The sequence below is a fragment of the Pseudopipra pipra genome, chromosome 20 (genome assembly GCF_036250125.1).
Source record: "Pseudopipra pipra isolate bDixPip1 chromosome 20, bDixPip1.hap1, whole genome shotgun sequence".
Taxonomy (NCBI): Eukaryota; Metazoa; Chordata; class Aves; order Passeriformes; family Pipridae; genus Pseudopipra; species Pseudopipra pipra.
In genome coordinates this window covers 5,853,250-5,871,818 of record NC_087568.1, presented here as the reverse complement: position 1 = coordinate 5,871,818, position 18,569 = coordinate 5,853,250, and the positions used below count along the sequence as shown (strand labels likewise).

At 43.6% G+C, this 18,569-nt stretch overlaps 1 protein-coding gene and 2 long non-coding RNA genes across 4 annotated transcripts; 2 read left to right on the top strand and 1 right to left on the bottom strand.

The window, feature by feature from the left end:
- Positions 1-506: 506 nt before the first annotated feature.
- On the top strand, positions 507-6,885 carry LOC135425088 (uncharacterized). 2 transcript variants are annotated; one of them, XR_010435461.1, is made up of 5 exons: positions 507-591; positions 673-729; positions 1,908-1,961; positions 4,334-4,428; positions 6,799-6,885. It is a non-coding gene; the product is annotated as an uncharacterized LOC135425088 (long non-coding RNA). The 2 variants fall into 2 exon arrangements; XR_010435462.1 differs by having other exon boundaries at positions 1,893-1,961.
- Positions 4,069-6,287, bottom strand: LOC135425089 (uncharacterized). The gene is made up of 3 exons (XR_010435463.1): positions 6,205-6,287; positions 4,374-4,445; positions 4,069-4,236 (listed from the first exon to the last, which is right to left on the bottom strand). It is a non-coding gene; the product is annotated as an uncharacterized LOC135425089 (long non-coding RNA).
- A 2,475-nt stretch (positions 6,886-9,360) lies between the features above and the next one.
- On the top strand, positions 9,361-16,598 carry SET (SET nuclear proto-oncogene). The gene is given in 10 exon segments (XM_064676992.1): positions 9,361-9,447; positions 9,449-9,601; positions 9,604-9,739; positions 10,884-10,941; positions 11,915-12,057; positions 12,717-12,820; positions 12,996-13,109; positions 14,579-14,749; positions 14,850-14,996; positions 15,891-16,598. Coding segments are annotated over 10 exon segments (1,122 nt in total). The 5' UTR covers positions 9,361-9,375; the 3' UTR covers positions 15,915-16,598.
- Positions 16,599-18,569: the final 1,971 nt, after the last annotated feature.

Below are 18,569 nucleotides of genomic sequence, written 5' to 3'. Positions count from 1 at the left end.
TCAGAAATAAGTAGTTACATCCCACTTGGGACCATCAGATCTGTGCTTATGTAAAGCAAGCAAGCAGAATTTGCATGATAGTTCTTGATTGCTCTTCAGAAATCTGTATATTTGTTTAATTTCAAGCATGCTACTCTCATTTCTTAAACATTATTTCTATGAACAATGAGTGATCAGTAAATACATCATAGCTTTACTGGAATACAGAGATGTAATGTAAGAGTGGAGAATAAAATAATGCTCCTACCATGATGTCAACTAATACAGCAAGAAAGAGATTTGCAAGGACTCCTCTTACTGGTAGAAATTTCACCTCCATTTAGAGAATTTGCATATTGCCACGCTAGCTAGACCAGCAAAATCACTTAGTGTGAAAGCCACTTCTGAAATGGCAAATAAAAATAGCTCATTTTGATTGGTTTGTTATCCCAAGTACAACGGGGATCCCAAAGGGTCCTGGAGCATATTATACAAACACACAGAGCTAACTTCACAAAATTATGCATTGCAGGAAGATTATCACCTTCTCAAAAGCACATGGAAGATGAAGAGAAGCAGAATATCTTGTACAGACAAATTGGATGTGTCAGTGTGAGTGTTTCAACTGCTGCAGAAAATGCCAAGTGATTTGTAAGGATCACTTTCCTTTTATCGCCTCCCTTTATCTTGTAGCAGTGACAGTCTGGGACTCAGAAATCACAGGAGGAACCACCAATGCAGCCCATTTCTGTAACTTTTTTCTTCACTATATATGTGTTCCTAACACAAAAACTGATCTCAGTCCCACTTAAAAAAAAAAGAGTGAAAACATGACAAAACAGGGCTTAAGCTGCATGACTGTGGCTCTCTGTGGAGGAGTGTAAAAGACAATTGCCCCAATTACATGCTGGTTTTGGAACTCCATGAAGCCTAAGCCTATTGAAATATATATTTGGGAGTGGAGGGGAGGGAGGATGCTCTGGAATGAGGCCTGGAGCTGGAATGCTGTCGTAAAGGCAGCAGGAGGAGGGAGAGCCATAAACTGGCTGCGATCCCCAAATTTAAAAAAAGGTCCGGAAACATTTTAATGCCAGATTATGTGACACCTTTCAGTCCTGGTTTTTATTTTTTTTCTTTTGTCCTTAGTTCTCCATCTAGTTGACTGGAACTTTTCCTATTTATGCCCCCAACTGTGCAAGCTGGGTTGACTAAAGGCATTTTTATTTTTCTCTACTCCAGCCTGACAAAGTCCTGCTTATGCAACAGCTTATACCTTTAATAACAGCGATATAACTGCATCAGAACTAAAAAAAAACCACCCAGATTTCTTAGCACCAAGGCCTGAGAGAACTTGCTGCTGTGCTGGGATGTGACAGGAGGCAATTTATAAGGAATTAACTCTGACAGTCACTTTATACAGCTGATTTTCAAAGATCTAGGCACTAAAGATGTGTTAATGAGGGTACCCGAGGCTTCATAATTAATTATATTAGCATCTCTTTGTTACTCCCTACAACAGGAGTGCCTAGTTGACATTTCAATGGGAGGCTGGTGGTGTTCTTTGGGATTATTATCCAGGAGTGCAGTTATACCTTAGCTCCCAGAGGGGAACTTGCATGGAAATGCCGCTGTGAATTGGAAGGGCCTTTGGATCTCAGGAAAAGCCCTTGAAGGAGACTCTGCTGGAAACTGAATGGATGTCAGGAAAATTTCTCTAGCCTGGAATCTCTCTTCAGATATGGACTCTCCTCCCCCTTCATTTCTGCTTTCCCTTCCTTCCCTCCCCCCTTCCTTCCCAATCCACAAGGCTTAAGAGCCACAATATCCAGCTCTTACTGAAGGTTTAGTTCCAAACCCCTAAAGGAGGGAATACTGACCTGAACGAAACAGAGAACAAAGTAACCTGAAAACAGGGAATATTTTCACAGGCTTGAGTTTTCAGTGCAATAAAGCCAGAGCTGCCAGAAGGAGTCCCAGAAGTGGTGAGTCAGATAATAAATGTATGGCTGTGGTGGGAGGGAAATGGTCTCGACTTTGTTTAATCCCACCCCACCCCCCCTTAGAAAGGCAGATGAAATTATTTTCCAGTCATAACCCTGTGAAAACAAACATGGAGTTTAAAGGTTATTTCCTTTGTTTTGACTTTGAAAAGGGAAGGATGATGATTTGTCAATGATCTCAAATTCTGCTCTAAAAGTTTTTCCAGGATCACCTGAGGTGGCAGAGCTGCTGTTTTGTTTATTGATATATTCCGCTTGCTTGTGTTAATTTAAACAAAACTTACCAAAAAAATAGCTGTTTTTTCACACCAGTTGCAATTAGAACCTTGTCATGGTTGGGCTCAGTTAAGGGCAGTTGGACAAACACCTCTAAGTGAGACTTGTGCAACATGTTCCTCACTCCTTCATTACTCCCTTCAAGGGACTCTCTTTCTTGTGATATTGTTCATGCATCTGCACCAGGGAACCAGCTCAGAGTACTAGTCTAAGTTAAAAATAAATGGAGTTTATGGGGACTATTTCTAATTGAAATCAGTTCCCTAATTCAATTTAACATAGGGCTGCACCAGGAAAAAAAAAGCACTGGCATAATGCAGGGACAGTGTGAAGGGGAAGAGGGCAGGAGTGTGTGGTGGGGAATGCATAAGTAGGAATTTCTACCAAAAAATGGGTTATCAAACTATGTCCTGAAAGACTTTACATTCCTCCATGCCAGAGCCACCTCTTTGCTTTGTGAGCAGGTAACACCTTGCAGGACTCTCAGGACTCTCAGAGCTATATAGTGCCAAAAAAATAGTAACTGTTCCTACAGACTGACACAATTAACCAAATTCCACTCCCAGATCTTCATTGTCAGCAACTCGTGCAGCACTTTCTGCAGCCCAAGTTGGAGCCCTGTCCTGTTCCTGAGTTCTGTCTCCAGCTCTAATGAGCAATAACTGAATAACTCTGGCATTCTGTTCACCTACCAGGAAAAGAATTACTTTCCTCCCAGAGCTTCTTATATTTAACTAGATTTTTTTAATGAGCTTTGACATTCTCAGATGAAAAGAACAATGTGTACAATGTCTATTACAGCAAAACCTGTATATGACAGATTCCTACATGTTTGCCTGTCTTTTGTCTCACCTTTCCTGTCACCACACTCCTACACGGGCCTCAAGACACGCTGCAAATGTTTGAGTAATGCCATCTTCAAACCCCAGAATTGTCATTAACATCCTCACTCTTCACTGAGCAATGTTGTGTTTATTTTAATCTGATGCTTTTTGGATAGAGACAGAGGTTACTCCCCCTGAGAGTTCAAATATCAATAGTGCTCTGCATCACAAGGGAAGTTTTTAATGATTCCCACAAAACCCGCTGCCACTTGGTAAGAAGACAATGGATGAAATACAGAGTGTAAAATCTGTCTCTACTGCTATTCCTGAGGGACCAAATCTAGAAGTGTTACTCAACTTTGCTTAGGATTCAGCAAGAGTTTTCCTGCTGCAGGACTGAGGAGATGATAAATAAGAGTTTGGAGAATTGGCCAGAGTTAAAATCCTGGAAAGCAAACATTTGTAAATTGTCTCTGTAGAAATGTTGGCTCCCTTTTAATTTCCCTGTGAGTGGAGAAGAGGGAGGGGATCTTCTGTACATCTCCTTGCAGGAGAACTCACAGAAGCACAAAGTACAGTTTTTCCTTAGTTATCCTAAAGCTTCAATTCAGCATTCATTTCAATTTTTACTACTGTCACTTCTATGCTTTTTTATCTATATTTATTGTGTTTCCTTAGAAATCCTCTCTAGCACAAGAGCTTCTGAGAGGAAATTCAGCCTTACTTCAGATAGAGCATCACTGAAGGAAACTGAGGAGCTACTTCCCCTGGGAATTATTTCAGGGCCTTCTACATAAAAATTTGGTTGGCACAAGTATTCCAGAACAACTCCCAGTATAAATCCTCTGGTATTCCAGTTTGAAAGTGTATTTATTTGTGATTGATCATTCTACCTAGGAATACTTCTTGTCAGTGCTCAGTTTTTCTCATGAGAGCTTTCATTACGCACAGCATCTGTAGCAAAATAAAGCCTCAGATGGAGACACAAACCCAACCACAACATATACCATTTAATCACCAGCTGATTTCAAATAAACATCTGGTTTTTCAAACATTTTTGTGAAATTGTAGCTGTATTGAGCTTGGTTGAAGTCTACTATTGCCTCACTGCAGGATGGACTGGCTCTAATAACAAAATTCACAACTGTACACCTTATCTGCAAAATATGGACAAAACATTCTTAAGCACCCACAAAGCTTATGTCTCATGTACAGAAGTGGCTTAGGTTTCATGGCCTTTCAATTTCATTTAAGGTTTTTCAGAATATTTTGCCTGCCTCTTTGCCTCTGGTACCTGGGAGTGAGCACATGACCATCCATCTCTTCAGGGATTCCAAGCAGATACTCTGGTAAGTTAAAAATGTTGCTATAGGAAAAAGTAAAAATCAGGTTTAGCAACCATGTCTAATGGGAATTTCAGCAAAAATAAAAATAAACCCCAATATAAATAGGATCACTGGATTTATTCAGCTACACACTGTTAGTCACTGCCTGCTGTCAGTGTCACTGACCTGCTGTCCTGCTTCAAGCCACTTATCAGCCCCGAAATATTTTCATCCGAAGGTTTAAACTGCAACAACTGCAGGGACACGTGGAAGATTCTTCTGTCATTATCTCACCATTCAGTTCTAACGGGAGTGATGAATAAACAGTTGGAGGGGACGTATTTGCCTGGTTAATGGCTGTGCCAGACTGTTTGTGGGGCCGGGGAGGCTCAGCGGTCCCTGAGGGCTGTCACACTGATCACACACAGCAAACCAGCCCCTGCTGCTCCCAGCCAGCCCTGATATGCCAGTCAGGCTTTGCTATCAAGTCCAAGCTTATGTGTGCTCCACATGTGCCTTCAACTCACTGGTGTGCCCAGTCATTTAAAAGTGTTCATAGACTCTACAAAATTAATATTCATACTCATAAATTTCATAGAGTCTAAAAAATTCCAAGGGGGAACCTTTGTTCCTAATCCAGAGCAAGTTTCCTGTGGCAGACCAGGCTCCCAGCATAGATGTACAATTGTTAAGCAGTTGGTTGCATTTCAGGGGTGGTAAAATGATCCTTGGTTTGTATTTCTCTACTACAATCTCCATAAAGGCTGTGAGATTCTTTGGGATGGAAGGAGGTAAAACTGTGAGTTGCTACTAATTATATTGACTTGCATGATTTTCTATATGCCCATTTTGCACTGCAGAAATACTTAGGAGGAAATGTGCTCTTTCTTCCACACATCACTACATTGGATCTGAGAGGATTTAGCACATTTTCTGATTTCATTTGCCAAACTAGGGGTTTGTGTTTAAAATTTACAGCTGACTTCGAATTCCAGGAATTAATCATGATTACCAATCATGTCTCTGTCTTGTAGTAACACACCTAACCACGGATAGATATATTGGGAGATCTGAACTTTCACCTCAAGGAGCAAATATAAGATTTCCTTTACAAAGAAGCTCTGTTTAGTCAATTCTTGAGGAAAACATGCAGTTGCTTCTACACTCTCTAAATTGTAAGGCCATTAATCATTATCAGCTGCTGCCAAATCCCCCCAATTTTATTAATTAGCCTGACAAAGTCATTACCATGGGAAGGCTGCAAAGATGTAACTCCCTGATTTGTGAGCACTCAGTACTCAGGCACTGCATGTGGAAGATGCCACAGTTTTGCAGCTTGAACTGTGCAGCCTGAAATTCAAACACAAGCCAGAATCCTGACTCTGTAATTTGTAATATGTAATGTAATATGAGGAATGAGCTGTTTGTGATATAGGCAGCACAGCTACTTGGACAGTGCAGTTCAGGGAAAAATGTTACTGTTCTGTTTGATGTAATCAGAGTAGTTGATAAAGGTCTTACAAGAAGATGAGAGAAGAAGGATGTAAATCTTCTCTGAATACATTCACACCCCTCCCTGTATCTCAGGATTATAACTGTACATTTATCCCCTTAACAGTTATTCAAGGACTAAAACTGCCTTAGAGGTTTAGAAAATGAAAAACATTAGAAAGAAGTGAAAGGAGGTAACTGAATATTTAGCAATTAAACTTTCAAATTTTTGTTGTGTGTTTGGGGTTTTTTTTGTTGTTACTGTATCAGGGATATTAAACCCAGTTATGTATTAGGTCTGAGCATCACCTGTCATTTCTGAAAGTCTTGTGTAACAGCAGGTAACTCATGTAACAACAAGGGTTTGTGTCACACAGATACCACTCTTCTTCCTTTGTAATGAAACTCCGTGGGGTTTGTGTACATACACAGAGGAGCAGTTTCAGGCTGAGTTGAGAGCTGTGTTGCCATTTGCTCTTTCACAATATTTGAGTCATGTTCCTCCTGAGTGAGCAGCAAGAACAAACACTAAATGAAATCAGCTGCAGAAGCCACTGGGTGCTCTCCTCTCATCCTTCCCAGGGCTTAACAATGTCTCTAACTCAGAGGCTTAGTTTTACTCCTTCATTTTTCCATAGAGCAAAGAGGAGAGTGCAGAGAGGGCATCACTCTGGGAATTGTCAAATTCTTCGAGCCAAGCCCCAGCAGCAAGTGAGCATCTGTTGTTTTGAGACCTTTTATGAAATGTCCCCAGAAGTTAGACCGTGGTTGGGCTGTATAAGGAAGGCTCTGTTTGGAAAAGGAGAAAATCCAGGCTGTTAAAGCAACAGTACCTGGTTAGTGGGAGGAAAGGGATGTAGAACTGGAGAAAATGTACTGATGTTCACATAACTTTTGTAACAGGAAGAGAACTGAGGAAGAGTTAGGACAAAAGGTGTTTTAGGAAGCTGGGAACAGCACATCAGCAGCACTAAACTGAAGCAAGCAAGCAAAAAAAAAAAGAAACTATGTGAAAGAACACCTCTTCCTTCCCCCAAAACTGAACCCTCTGCTTTCTTTTTTCATATGAAAACACAGGTTTGTATTTTGTGTCTAAAATGAAATATGTTTATTTTAATATTTTATATATATTATTATATATTTTGTTATTTTAATATTTGCATATATTTACATTCTTTAAAATATATATAATTAATATGCACTTTTTTCTTTTATAATAGCTAGTTTTAGGGCAGTATAAACAGATAGTGGAAATGTGTTTTTAACAGTATAGCAGTTAAAATTAATGATTACTTGACTTTGGATACATCAGTGGATCACCTTGATCATGTACTTCAGGAATACCAGGTAATTTATAGACTAAACAAGGGATTCTAGTAGGGAGCTGGCAGATACTGCTTGGATCGTTATGTTCCTGCTTGGAAGTAGCCTTCAAACTTTGCACTGCTATTTCAAATTACAGACCTTCAAAGGCTAATCTAGAGAAAGACAAAATAACAGCAAATTACAGGTGAGAAATGAGGAAAAAGAAACCCCAAGGAAATACACCTGCATAGTCAAGAGACCCAAAGGAAACAGGAGGAAGAAAACCAAGCCCTACACACGAGCTTACCTTTTCTGAATAGGAAGATATCCATTTTAATTGATGTTGGGAGGTGCAGGCAGAGTATGAAAGGAGTTACCTTGCTGTGAAGGGCTTCAGAAAGGCCTTGGGACACCCCTCTCGGGAAGGATATGATAATCTTGCATTTATAAAGCTGTGATGCTTTGCTTCCCTTTTGTGACCAGTGGTGGTCATGGCTGTGTGTGAAACCAGAGAACGAAGGGATGGCAGCTCCTCTCTGCTGGTCTTTGCCCAGGGAAGCACAACCCAAATCCTGGACATGTGGCAGCTGTTGTGGGTGGCAGTGGAAGCAAAAGACAGAGATGGTGGGAAGTGACAGCTGGGAATACAAAAGGAAAAAAACAATTGGGATTTGGAAGCAACAGGTGGGAGTAGGAACCAGAAAACGAAAGTCAAGACCCCTGAGGAGGCAGGAACTAATCCAGGCCTTGTAAGGGCAATTTGATGAGGCAAAAGAGGAAACAAGCAGGGGAGAATGGGCTAATGTGTGACTGAGAAGCAAATACAAATGGGTAACTCCTATTTCCTCAAAGCTGTACTTGTTTCTCAGCCCGATCTGTGTCATAACACTCATCTATGACTGATGTGGTGCTGATTTCAATAGAAAAGAGTGACTTGGCTGTTCCTTTAAGAGCAAACCCGGGTAAGCTGTAGCTGTGAAGCTGCACTGAGCTCTTCCATGACAGGTGGACAGGAAAGGGACAAAATGGGTTATTTAAAGTCCTGCTGCTCTGGGTGCAGTGGCAGGTGCTGGCAGGCAGCTCCGTGACCTTCTGGAGCTGTGCTCCCACAGTGACAGGCTGGGTGTGACTGACAGGGCTCTGTGCCCTCAACCAAGTTATTTATATGGGCTTGTTTAGTCTTGAGGAGGCTCAGGGGGGACCTCATCACTCTCCACAACTACCTGAGAGGAGGTTGTAGTGTGGTGGGGGCCAGTTTCTTCTGCTGTGTCTTCAGTGAGAGGAGCAGAAGAAATGGCCTTAAGCTGAGATGGGCAATTCAAATCAGATATCAGAACAATATTTTCACTGTTCAGGTGTCAGGCATTGGAATGGGTGGAGTCACCATGCCTGGAGGTGTTGGATGTGGTGCTGGGTGATGTGATTTAGGGGTTACAGAGCACTTGGTGCATAGTTGGACCGGATGATCCCAAAGGTCTCTCCCAGCCTTGGTGATTCTGTAAGTGCTTTGGGACACATCCCAGCTAAAGGAGGCAGTGCAGGGAGACAGGGATCACTACATTCCCAGGGGGAAACACGACTTCGCCGGTGGTTCTGAAGCCGGTCCAGAGGGGCCGCCTCTGGCGGTGGGGAAACGCAGCACTGGAGCTTTTTGGGACCATTTGGGACCATCTGGAGACAGGTGCCCCCGAACACCATTGCTGCCCCTTCTCCTTCCCCGTGCCGTGTGTCGGTGCCTGCACACGGGCCGGAAGGGGGGGGCGGCCGTGAGGGGACTGTGGGGGGGGAGGTGACACACCCCTGGGGCCTCGCGCGCGGCGCCTCAGCGCGTCCGCGCGGACACGTGCGCCACGCGCAGGCGCGAAACCCCCCCCACATACCCCTCCGCCCTCCCGCGCGCGCCGTCCTCTGTGTCTCCGCGCCGAGGCCACGCCCCCCTACCGAGTCTCCTCACCAATCAACGCCCGGCTCCAGGGCGACAGCGGGGGCGTGGCCTCCCCGCGGCTGCGCGCGCGCTGGGCCCGCCTCGCCTTCCCCGGCGCGGGGTGGGGAGAGCGCGTCCGCGCCTGCGCAGCGCGACGCCCGCGGCACAGCGCGCCCCGGGGCGGGGGGCTCGGAGCGCACGCGCGTTGCGGCCGCCGTGGCCCGGCGCTGGGGCGGGGGGGGTGGCCGCGCATGCGCGCCGCGTGCCCGCCCCTCGCCAGCAGCAGAGGAGGAGGTGGCGGTGGCGGCTCTGGGTGAGGAGTGCGAGGGCAGCGAGAGGCGCTGCTGCCGCCCTGGTATCCGGCAGCACCGCGCGGAGGAGGCGGGAGCGCCCCGGCGGCGGAGGGACCCGAGCGGCGGCGGCGGTAGCAGCGGCGGCAGCGGCAGCAGGAGGAGTCAGCGCCCGGCTCCCCCCCCTTCCCCCCGCGCACCCCCGTTGCAGCCCCCCCTCCCTCCCGCCCTTCGAGCTCCGCAGCCTCCAACATGTCGGCGCCGGCGGCCAAAGTCAGTAAGAAGGAGCTGAACTCCAACCACGATGGGGCCGACGAGACCTCAGGTGAGGCCGCGCCGGGGGCGGGACGGGAATGGCGGCAGCCGGCGCGGCCTCCGCCTCGCGCCCGACCGCCATTTTCCCCCGCCGCACGGGCCGCGGCCGCGCCGGGGGCGGGCGGAGCGCGGGCCGGGCCGGGCGGATGTGCAGGCCCGGCGGCGGCGGGAGGAGGCCATGTTACAGCGCCCTTTTGTCTGCGCCGCCGGCCCGGCCGCCCTCCCCGCGGGGCCGGGCGGGGGGCGCTGCGGCTCGGCCCGAGCAGCGGGACCCCCCCCGCGCCGCCCCTCGCGGAGCGGCATCCGCGGAGCCTCATTGTGCTGCCGCTCCGCCGCCGCCATGATGCGCCGCCGCCTCCCGCGGCCGCGTGGTGCTGCGGGGATGGGGCGGCGGGGACACGCGGGGCCGGGGCCGCCCCACGTGCGGCCGCGGGTTTGGGAGGCCGGGCTCGCTCCGGGGCCGCGGCGCTGCCCGCGCTGCCGCCCCACGTGCGTCCCGCGCCCCCGCGGCGGGGACGGGCACGGCCCCCGGGCGCTGCTCCGCGCCCGCCGCTTCCCGCGGCCGCTCATTCATCGCCCGCGCGGCGGGGAAACAGCGCTCCAGAACCCGGCCCCGGCCGAACCTGCGGCCAGGGGAAGGGCCCGTTAGAAAATACCCGCGAGCTGCCGCTTTCGAGGCTTTTTTGTTTCTAACCCTCCTTCTGAGCGTTCTCTTTGGTGTTTAGAAGGTGGCGTGTGCCCAGACGCGCTGTTTCTATTGATATCTCAGTCCTCTCTAAATTATTTCACATTCCCTCGAATGTGTTGGTCGTAGTAAACGCGGCTTACAACGCTTTAATTAAATTGCTGCTCATGTGTCACGGTTGACTTTTAAATTAAGTTGGCTCGTAAAACTGTGGAGGGGGATGTGAGCTGTGGTTTTCTGGGGGTGAACTCACTTTAGGGCCGTTTTGTCAAACTTTCCTGCACTTCATCAGCTCCCAGTGCACCCTGTGAGGCTGAAGCTTTGAGGCCTTATAGGACTTCTGACATTTAATAGAAATCCCCGGGTGCTTTTACAGTAGATCACTAGAAAAGGTCTGAAGGAGAAGCCCCAGGTGATTTGTCAGGCTTGAGAATGAAGGGATGTTGACACATTTTCGTTTGTTTTTCAGAAAAAGAGCAACAGGAAGCAATTGAACACATTGATGAAGTACAGAATGAAATAGACAGGTAAACACTATCAAATTTTTAAAACGTTTGAGCAGAAATGGAAGTGTAACTGTCAAAGTAAAAATATTTAGTAAACTAAGTGCTTAGTAGTGCTCTCTCTGTTTGAACTCTGCCAAGACATACATGTGTTCTGACTTGATTAGAGGCTTTAAAAAAAACAAAGAACTGTCCTGGTTTCTTGCTTAATTGTGTAGAATTAAAAAGGTAGGGCTTGAGTTTAAAATTTTAAATTAATTGTGGTAGTTTTGATAACAGCTGTGTATTTTCTATTGGGTTTTTGAGATCGTGTGTGTGTTATCTGGCAAAAGTATTTCCCTGTTTGCAAGCAGAACCAAGAACTTGGTTGAAAAGTTGGCTTTTATTATATATTTTTATTACAATATCAGTGTGCTTGTAGAATAACACATAGAAAATGTCTCTGAAATGTTAGTTTTATATGTCAGAGCTCTGGGCTGTGGGTCTTTGCCTGGATCTTCTCTCCCTGCCCACTGTCCTGCAGGTGACTGTTGGGGCTCTGACCCTGTGAAGCTGTTGCAGTGTCAGGGCTTTCCCTTTTTACAACAACAGTCAAATGTTATGTCTTCAGATTTTACTTGCATGGGGTGTAAAATTGCTGTGGCTTCCTTGCCTGCCCAGAAGTTAGAGCAGGTGATGGTGTTGTGTGTTCTCCATCTGCAGGTCTTTTGCAAACAAAATGTGTAAGGGGTAAAACACTACTTTGCTTTGCATAAATAGAGGTCCATTCTGGCAAAGCATTGTGTGTTGGGAAGGTTCCATTAAGACCAGTGAGATTCTTCTGGCAGGGTGTTTAATAGTTGTTACAGCTCTGGGCCTCGGGTTTTTTGGGATACTTCATTAGTTAAAGATGGCAGACTGACCTTACCAAACCCATTCAGCCCTTAGTTAACTACTTATGGTGTGTCCTTAACTCCCAGTTCTCTGCCTGTGGTTAACATGGCTCCTTCTGTTACAGACTGAATGAACAAGCCAGTGAGGAAATTTTGAAAGTAGAACAGAAATACAACAAACTCCGCCAACCATTCTTCCAGAAGAGGTCAGAGTTGATCGCCAAAATCCCGAATTTCTGGGTAACAACATTTGTCAACCACCCACAAGGTATATTCTTAATAGCCCTCCTTATTTCCCTGTAAGTTCAATATTGGCTTGCTTGTTACATGGGTGTCTTGCAGCTCTGAGGGTCTTGTACAGTTGTCACTGGTCATACCAAAAACTTCCTTTCTGTCCTAGGTTGCATTTTATAAGCTTTTTATTTCGAGCACTTGTTGACAGAAGAACATCTTGTTTACTAATATACTTCAATCTTAAAATGCCTGCATTTTAAATGGCGACTTTCCCACTTTACTCAGTGCATTGGGCCCTTAAAGTAAAAAGAAAAAACAGGATTCTAGTTTATTTGGGTGTTTTGAATTGGAAGTGAGCTCCTTGGGACTCTTCACAATAAACTTTCTGCAAAACAAGTTTGTAGACTGCTTAGAGTGGGCAAACAACAGGCATGAAAATCTGTGTCAAAGAAGGGTACATGGATGTACATGGTGTTTGCTGCTCTTTTAACACTAAACTGCAACAAGCAAATATATAATGTTTTCACCTCAGCAAATGCAAATAGTCTGTTGGCTGCTAACTGCAATTAAAGGAGCTGGTTTGGACAGATGTGTTGCTTTTAAGATTGATCTTACTATCAGTTTCTTGTATTTTGCCTGCATGATGTACATTCCATGGCTTTGTTAATGTGGGAATTCCTCATTCTGTCTCAGTATCTGCACTGCTGGGAGAAGAAGATGAGGAAGCACTGCATTACTTGACCAGAGTTGAGGTGACAGAATTTGAAGACATCAAATCAGGTTACAGAATAGATTTTGTAAGTACTTTATGTGATTCCTTCGCTTGTGATTTTATTGGGTTTTTTTGATGTAATTGCATGTTGGGCTCTAGTTTGTAACTTAATCTCTTAAGTTACTCATTTAGTGCCAGCTTTGACCTGGCCTGTGTGTTGCCATTCTCTGGGTTCTAATTCCTTGCTTTCCACTCTGCAGTATTTTGATGAGAATCCCTACTTTGAAAATAAAGTTCTCTCCAAAGAGTTTCACCTCAATGAAAGTGGAGACCCTTCTTCAAAATCAACTGAGATCAAATGGAAATCTGGGAAGGTATGTAGAGCATCTGGGAGAGCTGATGCTGCTGTGTGATGCCATCACTTTAATTACCTAACTTTTGCTTTTTTCCTTTGCATTGAAGCTGCTCTTTCTTCCCCTCTCACTCCCCTAGGCACTTCTCTGCACACATAGCTCTTGGCTATCTTGCAGGGTTTGGAATACCCCATTTCCATGGAGATCCATAGTGGATTCTCTTGCTCAGTTGAGCACCACCATTAAAACAGTGAAAGCACAAGTGTGACCAGGTGGAGAAATTACCAAGTGCAGTAGTTTGTCTCTTCCTTGGTCAGCATCTAGACTGCTGTTGTTTTCTTAAAATAACAATTAAATAAGGAATTCTGAGGACAGATGTTTGGGGATCAGATAGTGGGGTGTGATTTGATTTTATTTTTATTTCCTCGACTTCATTTCCAGACACCACATCTTTGTAGAAGTTGCAGCCACACAATAATGTGGATATACCTGTAATCCAGGCAGCATTCAAACATAATTTATTTGCTGTAGTTCATTTCTGTAAAAGTTGGAAGCACTTTCATGTTACCCTGAAGGTTTTGAACTGACTATTTAAAAGTAGAACTGAGGGTCGCAGTTAAGTTGCTATTGCTTTGTCACCCTCAGACCAAGGAGAAAACTTAATCTTTTTTCATTGAGAACTAGAACTTTTCTACAAGAACTTAGAGTCCTGTACAAACCAGTCAAGTGATCCTTACAACATACCACAAAATCAGATTGAATTCTGCTGTTGTTCTTCGTTAAACAGTTCAAACCTACAAATGTGATTCTTTCAAGAAAACAAATACTAAAAGTTTGGAGTAACTGTATGATCACAAATTTTTTTTAAATAGTGGATAGTAATTTTCAGGCTTGGCAAAAAGATTGTTGCAAACTTACTACACTTACAGAACTCACATATGTTCTTGTGACCCTGTGTTTGAGTGGTTTGTGTGGGTTTTTTTTTTCTCCACTTACTACAAAGAATGGCCTGAAGACTTCAAAGCAGGAAACCTTAGGCTAAGAAGGCCCAGACAGGTCTTTATCTCAAGTTAAATACAGAGCTTAGAGGTGTGGAGCCTGTTTCCTAAATTGGGTGCATTTAGTAGTTGTAGCATCCAGTTGCTACTCTTGAGTAGCATTTAGCAGTTGAGACCTTTTAAATTCAGTGTATCATTAAATACTTGTCATACTTTTGCTTCTTTGGGGTAGAGAAACATCAATCAGATGTGGGATTCTGTGAATTTTCAGTGTTTCTGTGGAAGTCATTGAAAGAAACAGGCAGGTTTACTGTTCTCTCATGTTCATGAGAAATGCACTATTTTCTGGGAGTTGTTTGGGTTCCAAATGTTTCTTAAAGACTTATCCTGAATGAGGAGGAGAAGGTGACTTATTGTGTGTGTTTAGACAAGTAGGCTTCTAAAAATGAAAAAACAAGACAACTTCAGTAAACTCCTTAACTTGCTTTTCAGGACCTGACAAAACGCTCAAGCCAGACACAGAACAAAGCCAGTAGGAAGAGGCAGCATGAAGAGCCAGAAAGCTTCTTCACCTGGTTCACTGACCACTCTGACGCAGGGGCTGACGAACTAGGAGAAGTCATCAAGGATGACATCTGGCCAAATCCATTGCAGTACTACTTGGTAGGTCCAGCCCTGAGCGGGGACACGGGGCCCACAGCAGCTCTGTGAGAGCGAGAGGGAATTTGATCACTGTAGTTGATGTTGCAAATGTGTCTTTAAGGTTCCTGACATGGACGATGAAGAAGGGGAGGGAGAGGAGGATGACGATGATGATGAAGAGGAGGAAGGATTAGAGGATATTGATGAAGAAGGAGATGAAGATGAGGGGGAGGAAGATGAAGATGATGATGAGGGAGAGGAAGGAGAGGTGAGTAATTTTGCCCTTCATGCCATCCATCTCTGGTGTGTGAGTGATCTTGTAAGAATACCAGGCTGTTGTTAGCAAGGTGAAATAGCTCTTTTCTGTGCTTCAGGGTGTTTGGAGGGGAGAAACAGAACTGCCACTACTTGTGGAGTGGTTTCAGTGTAGTAATAAGTATGTTTGTGTATGTGAGAAACACTGTGTAAATATGTAGTTATAGTAAATTTCTAAGGGAGGTGCTCCAGAAGAACGAGGATGTAACAAAATTCTTAGTTATTCAGCGAACATTCTAGCAATGTTTTACACGTAAATAGCTTTTGTTGATGCATCTAATCATCCTCCCACTTTTTGGTTTATTTCTGCTTGTGGCCAGCTTAGCTAGGACTCTCTGTTGGGTTCAGGAATTAAAAATTTCCTTAAGTAGCAAGTGGAATTCCAGGATCAGCATCCAGGGTGTTGGGAACTTAAAACATTTTTGTTTCTCATAACTGGGTGTGGGGTGTCCGAGCAGCAAAAACTGCTTGCGCTGAGAGATCTGCTCTGGGCTTTATTTTGTAACCTTGAATTTGCCATGTGAAAGTTGAAGCATTTTCACAGTTTAAAATGAGGGGAAAAAAGATGACCCCTTCACTTTCCAAATATTAAACTCATCTCAATGCTTGTAGTGATTCTAAGTCACGTTTTTTCTCAAACCTTTTTGTTTTCATTGGGACATCCAGGTATTGAGGGATTTCTGGGCACTCAGGGCAAGTGTTTCCCACTCCGTAGTGAAGAGGGGAATGAGATGATCCTACAGCACACACTGAGTAACTCTGTAGCCTGTACAACGACTCTGATCACTCATTGCATTTGCTATCTGAAGTTTAGTGATTGTTTTAATTGTTGCTTATCTTTCAACAGGAGGATGAAGGAGAAGATGACTAATTGAACACTGATGGATTCCAAACCCCCTTTTTACCTTTTTAATTTTTCTCCAGTCCCTGGGAGCAAGTTGCTGTCTTTTATTTCTTGTGCTCAGTCGCCTTGTTCTCTTGAGGTCTCTTTTTATCTCCTCTACACCATGGTTCACGATTTATTTTGGGGGAAATACCTTGAGCAGAACACAGTGGAAAAGAATCTACCAGTTTCTGTTTCAAGTTCATTTTTATCCCTTTCTGTCTCAAAACAAAAAACTGTTTATGGAATCAACACACCATGTTCTGTGGGAAAAAAGAAAACCTTCTGCTCCCTTCACTCTGCTGGAAGCTGAAGAGTGCTAGGCCCCTGTGTAGTAGTGCATAGAATCTAGCTTTTTTCCTTCTTTCTCTGTATATTGGGCTCAGAGATTACACTGTGTCTCTATGTGAATATGGACAGTTAGCATTTACCAACATGTATCTGTCTACTTTCTCTTGTTTAAAAAAAAGAAAAAACCTAAAAAAAAAAAAATAAAAATAAAAATGGGGTTATAGAAGGTCAGCCGGGGTGGGTTTCAGATGTTTGGGTGGGTTAAGTGGGCATTTTGACAACATGGCTTCTTCTCCTTTGGCATGTTTAATTGTGATGTTTAACAAACATCCTTGCAGTTTAAGATGACACTTTTAAAATAAAATCTTCTCCTAATGATGACTTTGAGCCCTGCCACTTGATGGAGAATCAGCAGAACCTGTAGGATCTTATTTGGAATTGACATTCTCTATTGTAATTTTGTTCTTGTTTATTTTTAAATTCTTTTTTTTTTTTTTTTTTTTTTTTTTGTTTCACTGGAAAGGAAAGAAAGATGCTCAGTTTTAAACGTTAAAGTGTACAAGTTGCTTTGTTACAATAAAACTAAATGTGTACACAAAGGGGCTGGTTGGTCTTCACTGAAAGAAACCGGTTTTAATACCCTGTTTAGAACTTGCTTGTAGTTTCTAGGCATTTTTGGAGGCATTTGGGCAGTATTTCTGTAGTGCAATGCAGCCTTGTGGTTGTGTGGACTGATAATCAGTTAAATTAGTTTCTACTATTTCAGAACCTGGAAAGTGTTTCCTTTGGTAGTTCCTACTGCACACTGACTCTTGTAGGACCATGTGTGAAGACACAGGTTTTTATTCCTGATTTACTAAAAAGAAAAATAACTTCTCAGAATTCTTGAGCAGTAACTTGGAGTGCTGTATCTCCAGTACATCAGTTTGCATGAAAATACCATGCAAGCTTAGAACAAAGACACTAAGGGGTCTTATAATAAGATTTGGGTGGTTTTTTAAGTCTTTTCAGTTGAAAATAAATCTTAAGTGCAAGCTAATTTGGGCTATTTCAAAGAGCAAGATTCTTGGTGAAGCTCATGTAGAAAAGTTGCTACTTCCCTGCTTTCTTTCCTTGGTAGCAGCGTGTACATGTGCTTTAGATACACTCTCATTTTAGGAGACTGCATTTGAGAAGCCTGTAACAATTTCACATAGAGGTTGTTGGTACTGGTATTCCACAAAGTGTAATGGAAGTTGTTTTAACATGCTGTGCTTTTGAAATATTTAAAAAAAAAAAAAAACCAAAATGTTGTATCAGCTAATCTGAAATTCAAACAGCTCTTTGGATGTGTAGAAAAGACTTGTCTTCTGGGAAGACTTGCTGTTATATGCTCTGATCCCTTTTCCTCACAGAATTTGCTACAGCCAAATTCAGCCTGGTTTTGATGCTTAAAAATACACTTGGCAGGACACGATCGATCCCTGGTGGAGACGTGCACAAATAATGTGTGAGGGCAAACATTCTGTGAGTGTGTGGTCCAGCCTGGATCCCATCCAGTTGTCAGAGACAATGCAACGTCCAGTCTCATGTGATCGATGCAGAAATAAGACAACCATGTACTTTATTCCCTCTCAACAAATCTGATCCTGCTTGCAGAGCTAAGCACAGTGTTGACCAGTAATGGTTTCTTACCACTAGAGAGAGAGAAGGAACAAAACCTATGAAGTCCTATAAAGTTTTAGATCTTTTCCATTTAATTCCTTTTTGTTGTAACATTGAAAATTGCTTCCTACTGTGGTAAAGGGTCGATGTGCTGTTACTTGCCATGATGCCTCATTACTTAGTTTTTATGTAGTTTCTCAAGGAAAATAATCTTTTGCTAGTCTTGAATGCTTTAGGAAAAACATTGTGCTGTTGTTGTTCCACTAGCAGAAAACCTTTAAAAACTGTTCTGAAAGTAATCAAGGCTTCAGGCTCTGTAAAGTCAAGTACCAGGAAAAAGGAATGAGAAGTCTAGATAATTAAATGCTACTTACAAAATTTTTCTTGCACGTTCTTTAGGATTTTACAGGGTGCCAAAATACTCTTGCTACTGTACTGATAATACTGAATTTCCTGTGAAACTTAAGGGTTTACTCCTGACAATGGCTCAAGAGTAAACTAAGATGGTAAAAGAATACACCATATTAGTTAAGCATTATCTTTATTATTTTTAGCAATGGAAATGAGTAGGGATTAACACATTTCTCTGCAATGCTGAAGAAATACTAGAGCTGGCCACCGTTTGCTCTGAGTGTTCATGTCTAATTTGGCTGAATATATGTAATGGGTGTCCATTTCTTACTTGATTTATTTTATATGCATATAAAG